At 40.3% G+C, this 15,639-nt stretch overlaps 1 protein-coding gene across 1 annotated transcript in view; it reads right to left on the reverse strand.

The window, feature by feature from the left end:
- Window positions 1–15,639, reverse strand: part of Ttc6 (tetratricopeptide repeat domain 6) — a 164,424-nt gene that overhangs the window by 101,330 nt on the left and 47,455 nt on the right. The window contains exons 5-6 of the mRNA XM_052184707.1: window positions 14,427–14,618; window positions 218–347 (exon numbers count right to left, since the gene is read on the reverse strand). Of these exons, the coding sequence (XP_052040667.1) occupies window positions 218–347; window positions 14,427–14,618 (322 nt within the window). The remainder of the gene's footprint in view (window positions 1–217; window positions 348–14,426; window positions 14,619–15,639) is intronic.

Consider the following 15,639-nt stretch of genomic DNA (forward strand, 5'->3'; position numbering starts at 1 on the left):
CAACATTAAAAGCAAAGTTTCCAGGCTGGAGAGATAGTTCAATGCTTAAGACCACTGGCTTTTCTTTCTCTAAGACCCAGGTTCAATTCTTAGCACCCACATGGCAGCTCACAGCCATCTGTAACTCTAGTTCCAGGGGATCTGACACCCTCACATCAATGCATATGAATAAATAAACAAAGTAAGTAAGTAAGTAACTGGTTAAAAGTAATCTCACTTCTTCTCCTGAGAGCTGCAGATTTGCTTCGTTGGTTTTCTGTTCTGATTCAGGCAATGTTCTTGCTGGTACTGAAGTAATACCAGTATATTTCTGCTTCTCATTCACAACAGGAACACCATACACCAGTCTACAATTTAACAAAAACAATAAATTTGTTTTTAAAGTTATTGGTGAAGCAAAAAGGACCACCCTCTTTTTACTTACCTCTACTTAAATCAATGCACTGACATTTACTGTCTCAACTAAGAAGATATCATGAAGAAGACAATTCAAAATTAAAGAAAAATCTGGTTCTGAACACAGTTGAGTGATGGTTTTGATTCACTATATAAGAAAAGTATATTTGCTGTATAAAAACATAATAACAAAACACATTTTAAAACCTTATCGTGGGGCTGGAGAAATGGCTCAGTTGATAAAGAGTTATTGCTGCTCTTCCAGGGGACCTGAGTTCAGTTCTTAGAACCGACAACGGCAGCTCTTAACAGTCTCTAGTTAAAGGGATCCAAAAACCTCTTTGGGCCTCTGTCGGCACAAGGCATGCATGTGGTTCACAGACATACATGCAGGCCAAACACTCATACACAGAAAACAAAATAACTTTTATAACATATTTCTAAATTTCTTCCCCACTCCAAATTCATAACCAAATATTCATTTCTTAGACTGGGGCCAAATTACCAGCCTAAATAAAACTGCAAGATATTTGTGGCTTCCTCCTTTGAATTTACATCTTGCCAAAATGAAAACCTTTATTTGGACAGAAAAGGTGAGGTGTTGAAGATTGGTTTGAATGCTTTGATTCAATAGGGAATCTGCATGTCCAAACACTAAAGGTCCTTGTCCCCAGTTGGTTTTTGATTGGTCAATAAAGATACCACCAGCCAATGGCTGGGCACAGGGTAGGACACTTAGAGTTGCTCAGGCTAGGACACACAGAGGAACAGGGAGAATTGACAGGACTCGGGAAGAAGGATGGGACACAGGAACAGCAGGCAATAAGGCCAACCAGTCATGTGAGATTTTGGGTTAGTGGTCATTGGCCACTTCCTTGATTGGACCTAGGGTAGCAAGTGGAGGATTAGAAGTGTCCAGTCATTGACTTAGTGAAGGCATTTTAAAAATAGGCTAGTGTGTGTGTGTGTGTGTGTGTGTGTGTGTGTGTGTGTGTGTGTGTGTGTATCTTTCATTCCCAAATTCAAAGAGCTGCTGGGCAGGTGGCTGGAAGCATGTAACCTGCCAGAAGCACAAAGCAATATAGCTAAAACCCTCACTGAAACAATCAGGTCCTCCCTCGGAAAGCAACACAGGCTTAGAGCTAAAAATGTCTAAAGTATGCATGCATATATAATATAAAAGTTTCAAAGAAGAATGCATCAATGATAAATGACTTAATAGACTGCTTAAGGTATGTTAGTATTGCATGTAAAGGTACTGTAATAAGTATAAAACAAGTATAAGTTAGGCTAACTGACCTGGTGGCAGTGACAATCATACAAGAAAGGGCTACTGGTACCTCTGATTTTGGACATTCCATTACAGAAACAAAAATAGCTTTGTGGGTCATCGACTGGCATGGATAAGCACACGCAAACCCAGCTGACCTGTCATGTAATAATATGCTGAACTCTCAAAACCCATCTTACCAGCTCTTCATGTGGAAAGTGTCCTTGTCCATAATCAGGCACCTCTTATCTTACCTAGCCAAATATCTGGATTCAAAGAGAAATTATAACCAACGCCCAGCAAGCTGAACACAAACACACACAGAGTCCATCCTCCTCCTGATGGTGGTGAGGAGGGTGACAAGAGACCTCTCCTGGAACTGGTGTGCTCTAGGTCCTGTGCACTCACACATGCACCATTTAGAAGGAATAAGGCTCTGGCTCATCTGTTGGCAAGCATAGTCAGGGCACACTGAGTTCTTTCACAGTAGTGTTCCAAAGTTACTGCTTTTGTTAGTTTTAATTTTTATTTTGCCAATGAGAATATCAAAAAAAAAAAAGAGTGAAATTCTGAGCTATTCAAAGAATCTTGATTCCTTGACTCTTAAGTAAGGAGCTATGCTACCAAAGTGAGCTTCCGGTTCGGTGGCTTCCTTCCTGCGCCAGAAGGAGCAGTTCCTTCCTTCAGCATCCAGCTCAGTTGCTGTGCTGTGCGGGTATTTCTGCAAGTCCTCCCAGGCCCATTTATTTCAAGATCTCCATTAAACAAACACTGCTTGATTCCTCTTTTGCTTCAACTAACTAAAAGTATTTCTGTTTTCTGCAACTCAATCTTGACTTCTAGGTCTGGAAAAGAACAGGTTTAGGTGTAGACACTAAGAAAATGAGCCTAGGGTGTAAATATACCAAAATAAAGTAGTTTTAACATCACACTGTGGGGGAAAGGGGACAGTGGTTAGAGGCAAGGTGACATAATACCTACTGCCTTACATCAACGTTGCTCTCTTTATTTAGCTGGAAGCCATAAATAGAGTAGCAATCATCACTTACATTTACTATTTTCAGTTTCCAAAAGCACAATTATGTCTTTTAGTTGGTCAAATGAACGTGGAAAGGAGTCATTGACATTCTATAGTGCTAGCTAGCTCTGACATACTTGATGGCCTTAGTGGAATGGCCATCCAAGGTTAGCAATGGTTCCTACATGTCAGATGTGAGTTAATTACTTGGAAATTTCTCTCTTCATTTTCTATGTTCCATCTTTTTTTAAAGATTTATTTATGTATGTATGTGTTATGTATACAGCATTCTGCCTGCATGTATGCCTCCGGGCCAGAAGGGGGCACCAGCTCCCATTACAGATGGTTATGAGACACCATGTGGTTGCTGGGAATTGAACTCAGGACCTCTGGAAGAACAGACAGTGCTCTTAACCTCTGAGCCATCTCTCCAGCCCCTTGTTCCCTCTTTCTAAGAGAAGAGAATCCTATCTTCCTAAAATCTTTAGGAAACACCATCATCTTCTGAATTCAGACTGAAAATCTCCAACTTTGCCCCATTTCCAAGTGTAGCTGCCCACTCTGTTCTCTCTGGTGTCTCTCCTGTCCATCATATCTTCTCTCATCTGAGTCCTGGGCTGTCAGTATTTCAGGCCCTTTACCTGCAGACTCTTCCTCCCCCAATTCATGTTACATGGCTATGACAGAGTGTACTAACAGGTGTCAATCACTTCCTCTCCAAACACCCCAATGATTAAGATACAATAGGGCCTAAACTATAATACCTTGTAGCCAGGTTCCTCCTTACTGTGGAGTCCATCCATCTTGCCAACCTTACTTCACTTCCCCAACCCTCCATTTGATCTATATCTAATATGAAGAAGGTGGGCTAAGGACTGGATGGATACGGGGTGCTAAGTATAGAGCACTCTAGGGCCGACAATTGTGGTTCATTGTGGCTCTGAGAGGGAACAGCAAGGGCTCCAAGATCCTTATACATCCCCCTTACCCAGGCAAAACTCATCTTTTTCTCCTTAATCTTCCTTCTATGTTTGATCTGTTCTTTCATTATAGAACATCTTCCATCTTGTCTTATATTTTTCTTTTAATAGAAAATAGCCTAGGGCTGGGGGTAGGGAAGGACAAAATTGATTTTCTGCTTCCAGGGAACTTAAATGTAGTAGTTATGAGATAAATGGTGAGCTTTGGTTAGAGAAAAGAGTCTCATGCCCAAAAACAGACCCTGGAAAATCAAAGGCCAGCCTAGGATGTTGTAGAGGTTCTACACAGGTATGCCCTAACTATCACAAGTCTCTTATATGTACTTTGCAAATCACTGACACTTGCCATACACCTAATGAATCAGAAACTGGGGCTATGCAGGCAGCTGTCCATGCTTTCACCCTCTGTGCAGTGATTCTGGTGTTGTCTCAGAGCCTCTGATTACCACTAGCTATTCTAAAGCCACTTGATCACAAGACATCCTGAGGCAACTATCAAAAATACAGCTTCCCGTACCTCCTTTGGAGATTCTAATCCAGTAGGCTTGCAAATTAATACAGTAAGCAAGCATACCAAATGGGCTTTATGCTCAACAAAGTCTAAACCTCACTGACACTGGGGAAAGACTGAGACTCGGTGATGAGACCATAGCCTGGACTTTAACCCTAAATTGGCCACTAGCAATTATGTTGGTATTATGACTTGAATACAGTTTTTATTCACCAAAAACTCATGTTGGGTCTTGTTCCCAAAAAGTAGCAATGATGAGAGGTGGGGCCTAATGGGAGGTGGGGCCTAATGGGAGATGGGGCCTAATGGAAGGTGGGGCCTAATGGAAGGTGGGGCCTAATGGGGTGGGGCCTAATGGGAGGTGGGGCCTGATGGGAGGTGGGGCCTGATGGGAGGTGGGGCCTAATGGGAGGTATTTGTGCCATAAGACTACAGCCCTGATAAGTTAACCAATGCCATTTTTGAAGGAATGAATTAGCTCTGATGCACAGGAATTCATCTTCATTTCTGTTTTTTTCTCATGTGTTCTTGTGCTTCCATTTTCCACCTTGAGTTGGAGAAGCATCAGTTCCTAAACAGATGCAGCTGGCTGCTCTGGGACTCCCAAGACTCTAGGGTAAATCTGGTTGGTTGGTTGGTTGGTTGGTAATAAATTACCCTGTTTTGTGTATTCTGTTAGACCAAAACAAAACAGACCAAGACACTTGAGCAGTATACGTTTCCTTCCTTAATCTGTTTCCTCGTTTATTAGTGGTAACACTGATTGGCTCTTACATCTGCTGCTTAGGAGTAATGTACACAGACAGTGCATGCTCAGTAAATGGCTGAGATTATAATCTATATTGTTCTGTCAAGGAAGAGGCTAACAATACAACAAGCCCATTTCTCTAACAGTACAGGAGCTGGAGCTTTTTAGTCATTACTGTCTACCATCAGACCAGGATATGAAATATATTTTTTTACTGTAAGTTGCTAGCAACACAAGCTTAAAAGACATTTTGCTCTAAGTAGTGAGAGCTCTAATTTACATGTAAGTAACTGAATCACATCCTACTAAACAGGGCTTTCTCCCTCCGGCAGCCCTCCTCTGCCTTAGGAAGATTGGAGAGAAACTCTACATTACAGCTTCACTCTCTTTTCCTTAGAAAGAATACCTTGCTTCAAGGTGTACAAAATATCAGGGAACAGTCTCAGGAGCCCATTTCAAATTCAGGTACTTCACAGAATGTGTGCATAGGAAAACTAACAATATTCACTTACAAAAAACTTACCAAGATTTTATTTTTATGCAATAGGCTGTTCTATATACCACTTTCAAAATGTTCATAGCTTCAATTTAGTAGATACTAAACTGATTTTTACAACCCACTTACAGGGTCTTACTCCACAATTTGGAAAACTGTGATTATTTTTGTGTGTTTAAAAAGTAGACTCTAGTACTGGAGAAACTTTCCAAGCTTATCTTAGATGCTAAGCTACACACCAAGTCTCTTCATGCTTATGCAATTTTTCTTTAAAATCTGCAGCAGAGACACATAAAAATTTTGCATGCTTTTTTTGAAAGCAAGGAATAGAGTCTCAAAATTATGAGCCTGAAAAATATATGTGTAGCTATATAGATTTTTACGTTTACAGAATATGGTTGGGGGGGTTGTTCTTTTTAGCCACTGTAATTCGTTGCTACATGCAAACAGTGACATCTGGTGGAATGACACCGTTTTACCTTCTAAAACAAAAAATATGTAAGTCTTTCAAAAATATGTAAGTCTGCGTTATAGGCTAAGATTCCAAATAACTTCTTTTTTATGTATTTCCATACAAAAGCAAAAACATACTAGTCAAGTGCTTACCAAACACTGATATGTACACTGAAACATAAGAAACAGACAACCAAGTGTCTCATCCAATACCGAGATATAGACTGAACAGCTTTTTGTTGTTAACTCTCTGTGCTGTTAAAAACACACACAAGGTGGGACTCAGCAGTTAAGAGCACTTACAGTTCTTCCAGAGACCTAAGTTTTGATCTTCAGTACCTACATGGTGGCTCACAACAGTCTGTAACTCCATTTCTGGGAGATCTGATAGCATCTCCTGGCCTCCATGAATACCAGGCATGGGCACAATGCCCAGACATACATGCAGGCCAAATACCCAAACACACGATAAAAGAAAAAATGTGCACAAAAGGTATAATAATTAAAATATGCACTAAATGTGCCTGTAACAGAAACTTAATTGAGGTTAGAATTGATTCTGGTTCTAACTTTGCCATGTATTTAGGAATATAGAACTTTGCCTCTGTCTCTTTATCCACACAAGAAGAGAGTTAGGGTAAGAGAATTAAGATAATATAACCCTGATGTGCGTTCTTCTGTGACATATAACTAAACCTCAGACAAGGATTAAGACTTAGAATCCCTTATATTCCTCAGGTTATTGCCTAGATTATACAGCAAGGAATGGGGTTAAGAGAAGGATTGAAGTGGGGCCAGGAACTGCCTGCCTACTGAGAAATGGCAGACAATAAGGAGAATGCAGAATGAAAGACAGTCCCTGATACCCTTTGCACTGGCTGGTTTTGTGTGTCAACTTGATACAAGCTGGAGTTATCACAGAGAAAGGATCCTCCCATAAGGAAATGCCTCCATGAGTTCTACCTGTAAGGCATTTTCTCAATTAGTGATCAAGGGGGGGAGGGCCCATTATAAGTGGTGCCATCCCTAGGCTGGTAGTCTTGCATTCTATAAGAAAGCAAACTGAGTGAGCCAGGGAAGCAGGCCAGTAAGCAGAATCCACCCATGGCCTCTGCATTAGCTCCTGCTTCCTTACATGCTGCATACACGTTAGTACAAACATCTCTAACTGTCACTAACTTCCTTGAAAGAGTTGGATGAAATGAGTTAGATGAAATGAGCATCCTTCATACAGCTGACTTGTAAGTCATACGATGTAGAGGGAATTGTGTTAAAACAGTTACACGTCTGTCTCTGCACAATGCCGTTCATATCACTTCAAAGGAGTAGAAGCTTCCAGATTAATGCAGTGTCGTTCTTATAGAGGATGTGTAACTATGTTCACAGAGAGGCCTATAGCAACTGTTATGATATAGAAAATCCAATAGGAAAAGATCATCTTTAATACAGTCTTAGCCATCACAGAGGGGAAGCAGGTAAAGTTTCAGATCCTGCTCCATATTCCTCAATACTTCGGTGTTCTGAATGAGGGGAATACAAACCTTTGCCTCTTGCTATCCAATTCCAAATCTTAAAGAAGTATTTTAGTACTTCCAAACTGGAAAGTGTAAACCTGCATTATTTTGGGTAGCCAGAAAAGACCTTTTCTCAGTTTTCCTTCAAATATAAGTGCACAGAAAAATCCAATAGCAGCTCTATGAAGAGAACCTGCAAAGTATTACAAAGAAATACAGTCGCAGAGCCCAGTGAAAAATGTAAGGGGAAAACAAAATATCATCAAAAGATTCATATGGTCTACAGGAAAAAGCTTTAGTGCAGAATGAGACAGGTAATTGAGGCTTATACACCCGTTAAGCAACTAAGAAAAATGATCCTGTAACTATTGAAGGGGTTTGTGATTTTTTTTTTGAATGTCACTCCTCAAAACATAAAACCACTGATAAGCAGAAGTTTGAGAGATAAATATAAGAAAAGCAAGTGAGGTACATGAAGAATACAAAGTTAAGATCCAAAATATAGCTAATTGGTATTTATAAAGAAATGCATAAAATAAATATAATGCACACATTATTCAAAATAGAAAAGTCCTCACCTGAAGAGATATAGTAGCATGCCAGGAGGGCTTTGTTTGTACAAGGAAGAGTTAATTATAAAGCAGTCCACCCCCCAAACATATGCTAGTGAGATTAAAACAAAATTTAAAATCCTATAAGGAACTGGGAGTAGTAGATTACATGCAAATAAACCCACAGTTCTTTTCTCATTAATAACAAGTAACAAGAATAAGTGGAATGTTCGATATTAATTGTCAAATTAACTGAGTCTAGAATCACCTAGGAGACAAACTTCTGGAATGCCAGTGAGAGTTTCTAGACTGGGCTAATTGAGGTGAACAGGCCCATCCTGAGTGTGAGCAGTGTAATTACACACAAAGTGCCACTAGGTGCATCACTGTGAATAAACCTGAATAATTAACACTCATCAGCAGGTATACGGCACTTAGAACCATGGACCTTGAGACACTCACTTTGAGAGGATAAGCAGATGTGAAAACAAGCCACAGTGTAAGCCCTGGACACTCTGCTCAAGAGGCAGGAGACAAGAATGGACGCAGGGAGCTAGGAGGGCTCAGCAGTTAGCATACACTGCTCTTGCAAAAGAGCCAGTGCAGCTTTCAGTCCCCACTTGGGTAGCCTACAACCACCTATCTCCAAAGGGATGTGACGCTTCTGGCCTCTGCAGGCACCTGCACTCATGTGAACACACACACACAGGTGAGAGAGGAGGGAGGGGGTCCAAGTGCATGCATGCATGAATAAACACACACATACACACACATCTGAAAATAAATCTTTAAAATGGGGGAGGGAGGAGAGGGCAGAGACTGAGGCATGGACCTCAGTGTGCAGCCCTAAGAACAGTGGAAAGTACAACATCACAGAAGAGGGACCAATTGTTCCAAATGCCGCTGCAAAGTGAAGGCAGGAATGATATTTTTAGAGATGTTGTTTTATTGATGTATATGTCTTTCTGTCGGCAGCAATATGGCACATGTGTGCAGGTGCCTGCAGAGGACAGAAGAGGGTGTCTGCTCTCTTGCAGCTAATGTTACAGATGTTTGTGGGCTGGCAGAAGGATGCTGAGAACCAAACAGGTCCTCTGGACGAGCAGGGTCCTCTGGAATAAAAGTGTGCATGAGACAGCTTGGAATGATAATTAGAAAACGGATGAATTTGATGGTCTTTTAAACTGATCCTGGACATCACTGATACTGCAGTGTTAAAGCTACAAAAGCCAGAAATCTGAAGATGGTATGGAAAGACTATGACGTGATTACTACCGACCAACTTCTGTTATTGTGTGTTAAGTTTTTCATCTGTGCATCAAATCACAAAGAATAAATAGAGCTTTTCATTTATCAGTCCCCCTGGGCTCAGCAGGTCCTGCACAGTTTGCTCTAAAATGTTGCATCAAGAGCTCCAAAAATCAATAAAAAGGTGAGAGGAAAGCCCCATTTAAAAAAAAAAAAAAAAGCACCAGGAAGGTGGAGACAGGTGTATCCCTGGGGCTCGCTAGTCAACCAGACCAGTCTCTCCTTGGTGAGTTCTAAGTCAATGACTTTGTGCCTAAAAATTAGTAGCTGGTGCGTGAGGAAGAATGTCTAAGAATGTCCTCCGATATCTATATATTTGTGCATATGCATGTCCCCACATATGTACATATATGCCCCCACACTTGAACTTGCACATGCATGCATACACACACAGCAAGAACCTGGTCACATGCAAAAGGAAGTGAAAAATTAAAATACTAATAACATTTCCAAAAGACAAGATTGTATACAATTGCTTTTCTTGCTTTCTTTTTCTTATATATTTTATGTAGTTGTTAAAATATTAGTTTGTAACAAGTAATAAGATAGGTATTTAATTATAACACTCTATCTAACCTTTTGTTTTTCATTGTTATTGCTGCTGTTTTAATGGATACTAATGATCTGTCTACAAAAAAACTAACCACAAATGTGTGATTTAAAGGCAGGTTAGTTAAGAGTTTTCAAATTCACTCCCTGAACATTGATTTGCACCAGGGGGCTGGCAGCACGATAGCTGGTTGAGGTCAGCCAATGCTAACAGGGTAGCATGCCTCCCACCATCTCTTTTTGCATTCTTGTAAGTCAGCAAAATAGCTTTACATCAACAAATCAGTGAAATGGAACAAGTGTCCACAGACAGACTTAAACCCATTGGGATCTAAGATATAAAAGTAGTGCCGCATCTGTGTCCTGTAAGGTCCTGAATGTGGATCCCATGGGCTTGTTTCCCAGAATGAATAAAATGAGAACGAGAGAAAGAGAGCTAGGCTCCAAGATGCACCTCTCTGCCTCCCAGAGACCAGGAGTCTCTGGTACATGCTCCTTCCTCCATGAAGTGGGCCATGTTTTTCTTACCAAGGCACACTGTGTGTCCTCAAACCATGATACCAAATAACTCCTTTCTTCCTTAAGTTGTTTGTCATGTATTTGGGCTGGCAATGAACAAAGTAACAGTCTAGAGTTGGGGGCAGATGAGATCAGGGCTTCCTTTCTACCCTGTTATTTCTCAGTCCATGTTACTGCCACTGTGATCCTATCTGCTGTCAACCCATCCCCAGAGTGGAACAGAAGCCTTTAATCTCCCCACTGAGCACTGGATAAACTTTTGTGTAGTACCTATTCTCAGGTATTTTCCAGAGTAAGAGCAAAAAGGCTGATACAGGTGGATTTCCGTATCAGTGAGGGGGAAAAGAGGTTATTTAAAAGATTACAAAATAAATTATAGATGGATCAGGCAATTTTTCTCAGGAAAGTCATAAAATCTCTAGAAGAGAATGCAGGGCAATGCACTTCAATTTAAGTGTAGCCATGTCTTTTATGATTACCACACCAGCACTGAAACAGTGAAAAGAGGGTGTGCTGGAGAGCGGGGCGTGGGCTCCTGCCTTAAACCTCAACTCTCAGAGGGCTGAGGCAGAACCATCACAATGTACCCTGGCTACACAGGAAGTTCCATTTGATGCCTGGTTCCTGAGGAAAACTGAAGAAGGAACTAGAGCTCCTAGAACTGGAGATACAGACAATTGAACTGCTCTGTGGATGCTGGGAACTGAACTCTGGTCCTCTGGAAAAGCAGCCAGTACTGATTCACCTCCAGCCCAAAAGATTGTTTTAAAGTTAATGATGTAAACAACAGTAATTTCCCAGCATGCCATAGGCCCTGTGTTCAATCCCCATACATAGAAAAAAGAAAAGAAAAGAAAAAAAATATATATATATATGAGATGTGGCCTTGTTGCAGTAGGTGTGGCCTTCTTGGAGAAAGTGTGTCACTGTGGGGGTGGGCTTTGAGACCCTCCTCCTACCTGTCTGGGAGCCAGTCTTCCCCTGTTGACCTTCAGAACTCTCAGCTCCTCCTTCCATGCCTACCTGGAAGCTGCCATGCTCCCATCTGGATGATAATGGACTGAATCTCCTAATCTGTTAACCAGCTCCAATTAAATGTTATCCTTTGTAAAAGATGCCTTGGTCATGGTATCTTGTCATAGCAAATCCTAAGACACATACAGGTACATGTATATATCTATATACATACAGATATATGCATATATACACAGACGTGTGTGTGTGTGTGTGTGTGTGTGTGTGTGTATTCCTCCAAGTGAGTATCTCATCTGTGTGGCTGTTTGCTTCTTCACCAAGTTAGTGAGAGAAATGCTAATTTACGAAAGTCAAGCTACACTTATAAGAATGGTAAGAGACTGAGCAGTGTCATGAATTTTCATGGACAATACAACCAGAGCTTAGTAAATTAGAGAATAGATTAAATAAATTCACTGTTCACACATAACTTAGAGAGAAAAGCTGACACCATAGAATGTCATGTAAGGTTTCAGCACATTAACAGGAAATGTCAGAGCAGCTGCTTACTCAGTACAAACAACTCCAATGTCTCAATGCTTCCACTGATTCTTCTCCTGCTTCACAACCTTAACTGAGGAAGACAGGTACAACTTCAAAATCAGCCTGGCATGTGCATCAAATTGTAGGATAGCCTGGGTTATATAACAATGAACTACCCCCAAAATCACAATAAAAATCCATACCAATGCTTAGGAATATAACAATTACTGAGCATGCACAAGGCCCTAGGCCTAAACCATAGCACACAAAAATAAAAATTTCATGCTAAAACATCAAAATAAATGTCTGTAAATCTCTACAAAACACAAAATTCATTTTAAAATAGATATTCAATTTGAAACAATTAACAATATAAATGTACTTTCAGCTAATACCTTTGCTATTTTGAATAAACCAAATGTATATGCTTACCATTCTACTAAAATATCCTTGGTATTTACCACAAATGATAATTCTATGTGTAGAAACAGCGAAGCTCTGAGGATTCACAGCCCCGAGTATTGTCGTGACTCAGAGTTCACTCTTCTTATTACAGCAGAATCAAATCTGTGAGGGGGTGGGGGGACTTGCTTTGTGTTTACAGTTACCTTGTTCGGAATGCTTATTAAAGCAGGAACAATTATACACTGCTCTAAACTTGTAGGCTCTGCAGGCAGATATGTCTTGAAAAGGTAAAGCTGTGTTTAGCAATGTAATCCTCCGGAGATGGATGCCAGAGAATTAAATATTCAATACTTAAAGTAACTTCTTATTTGGTACTTAGGAACAAATTGCCAAGAATTATCAGTATTAAAGAGCACATCTCCTTACTCTCTTGGAAAAAGGAAAGAGAGATCTACAAAGCAAAAACTTAGAATTGGAAAGAAAGCAGCAGTTTTAACACATTGCTGAATAATGTAAGCTGCGCATAACAGAATCTCGCCCAGCTCAGTGGCAGAGAGCTTACCCAGCATGCTCCAGGCCTGGGTTCAGTCTTCAGTGCTGAAGGGCAGGGGTAGAACCTAATGGCTACTGGACTACACATGATCACATGATCTTTACTTTGTGCTCCCAGCTTTAGGCTGTGATATTTTTTATCCAAGATGCTGAAATGGTTTCCAAATTTCCAAACCCCATACATTGGTTTTCGAAATGTTATCAGTGACTTGACAAAACTGAGAAGTTTCACTTGTAAGGCTGTGAGCGCTTCCTGAAAATACACTCTGTTTCCATAAGAATTAAATGTGATGCTGGTTTGAATTCTTTCTTGCAAGGAGTCAAATTTAAATTCCTTATGGTTGGTGAACATCATTGGATTATTTGTAAATTGTGAAAGGATGGATACAATGCTCCAATTTTTACTAAAAAATCAACCTGAGAAAGTCAGTTCAGAGTACACTATGAAGAGTGGGTAAGCATTAGTAGTGTGTGAACACAACTAGAGGAGATCTGTTAAGGTCTTATTCTTATATGTGTAAAATAAATGTTAATTCTGAAAAGGGTCCAATTTAATGTTTAATTTATTAATTTTCTTAATGTAGGTAATGGACTTTTTTTTTCTGAGTCCTACGCAATCTTTTCCAAAGTGAGAGACTAGATGTTGGGGGGGGAGGGGACTGACTCTTGAACATGGAAACTCACCCTTTGAGAAAGAGGAGGGTCTGATAGACGTTTTTCTTTTTTTGCACAAGTGTAAGAATACATACAATATTAAAGTAGATAAGCAGATCCATGGTCTATCTGGAGGCTGTGGTGCTAAAATTTAATCAGATGGGGTGATTAAGACACAAATGTCTTAAATATATATTTTACACTGAGAAAAAATAGAAAAAAATTGACTGAGGGTAGAATCGAGTTAGACATTCCTGGATTCCATCCACTACTTGGAGATAACTTGGGCAAGCAACTTGATATTATGAAGCCTAGTTTTCTTCATGAATTAAAAGGAAAATTATTACTTTTCCCTTAGCAGTTGAAAAATTCAAATAGAAAACAGCAAAAGTAGGTAACACTATGCTCAGAGTATTTTTGCTACTAAGCCAAAATCAGTTCTCTTCCCCTTTCTCTCCGCTTGTGAGGTCGGTGTGGATCATATACTGTTCACAGAACAATGTGTGGATTCCAAAGGAAGGAAACACACAGCTGGAATGATTTCCAAAACCATGGCTTCTGATCACTTCCCGGAACAAAGAGTGTTGGTAGACTCTAGTCAAACACCTCCAGGCATTCTCTTCCCAAAACCTCGATTCCTTTAATAGCATAAAATGAGATAAACTGCTTAACTTCCCTGTATCTCATTCCACATTTGTATCCCAGAGTAGCCATGAGGTTAGAAAAAAGAAAAGAAAAGAAAGAATGTATCTAATATACTTGTAGAACTGCGTTAATCAATCAAATTTCCTAATGATAAATTACTGCTATGGGCGAAGGTGCCTTTCAATGCTCTGTGTTAAAAACTTAATTTCCAAAGAACCCATTTTAAAGGCAGGACCTAGAAGGGTACGTTGTGAAGCCTCAGTCATCACTGGACTAATTAGAAGGTTCTTTCTCGCTTTCATATTCTCTGTCTCTGGATGTTTTTGACAGTCTAAAACAAAATAACCAGAAAAGTCTTACCTTTCTCTCCGTTCATCGATACAGCGATCACCTAAAAGAGACGACCCCAATAGGCCAAGCATAGCCTTGTGACCTTTCCTGTCGGGAGTGTGGTACACTCGAGAAGCCAGGCGCAGATCTACAGGCAGCTCCATGGTTGGGATTGTGGTGCACAGGTCATGAAGACGAGGAAGGAGATGAGCCTGTGGGATTCTGTAACGGGAAATAGAGTGAGCTTCTCTTGTCACTTTATGGGTGTTAGATAAGAAACACATTGATGCTGACAGTTCAGTGCAGGCTCTAAAAAGGACAGCGAAGTACAGGATCAGACACAAAACTAAAATAATGCTTTAGGACAAATTTAATATTGCAGCACTGGGAAATGTCCAGAGCTTCTAATTCATACCAAGCTACGTGCATTACATACACCATACAACTAATAGGTCTTGAATTCTGTAACTCAGCCTAGAGTTTCTTCCTAATAACAATACCCACACTACAGAAACTCATCAGAGCAATGCTGTATCTGCAGGTGTGACATCCCTTCCCACTCCTGAAATGCTCCTCTCTCTTGCCTGTGGGTGAGGGGAGCACATGGAAGTCACCTTGGCTGCTTTATTGATGCTGTATGTCACTTGCCATCCAATCAACCTTTTAAGCACCTACTATGTGCCAGCCTATGTGCTGGGTGCTTCACACATTCTAACCCTCACAAGATAACTCTTTGGTATATATATATATATATATATATATATATATATATATATATATATATATATATATATACACATACATACTGGAGAGATCATCCTTTCTTTGGAGCAGGCCTAGTTTGGGTAGGTCAGCAAATCATCAGCTACTGGTTTCCAAGCACAGTATTGCTGTCCATAAACCCAGTGCCTTTCCTGTTAATACTGACTGAGAATTCTCGAGAAGCATTCTTCCTCTGATGCTACTCAGCCTCAATGTACCACTGACGTAAAGGAGCTTGGTGGTAACTGTAGACCACATTCTATAAGATCTTCCATGCAGAGATGACAGTGTTGATGCTTCTTGAAACCGGTCTTCATGGTGGTCTTATTAGAACAGCCCCAGCCCAGATCTCCATCTTTTAATTCTGTCTTAGTTTAAAGTCTCTAGCTCCCCAATAGGCTGTGCCTTCTAGGTGTGAACTTCTCTTCAAACACAGGTAAAATCCTCTCCATGGAGATTTCCTTCTCTTTGCTAAATGCTC

The sequence above is a fragment of the Apodemus sylvaticus genome, chromosome 6 (genome assembly GCF_947179515.1).
Source record: "Apodemus sylvaticus chromosome 6, mApoSyl1.1, whole genome shotgun sequence".
Classification (NCBI taxonomy): Eukaryota; Metazoa; Chordata; class Mammalia; order Rodentia; family Muridae; genus Apodemus; species Apodemus sylvaticus.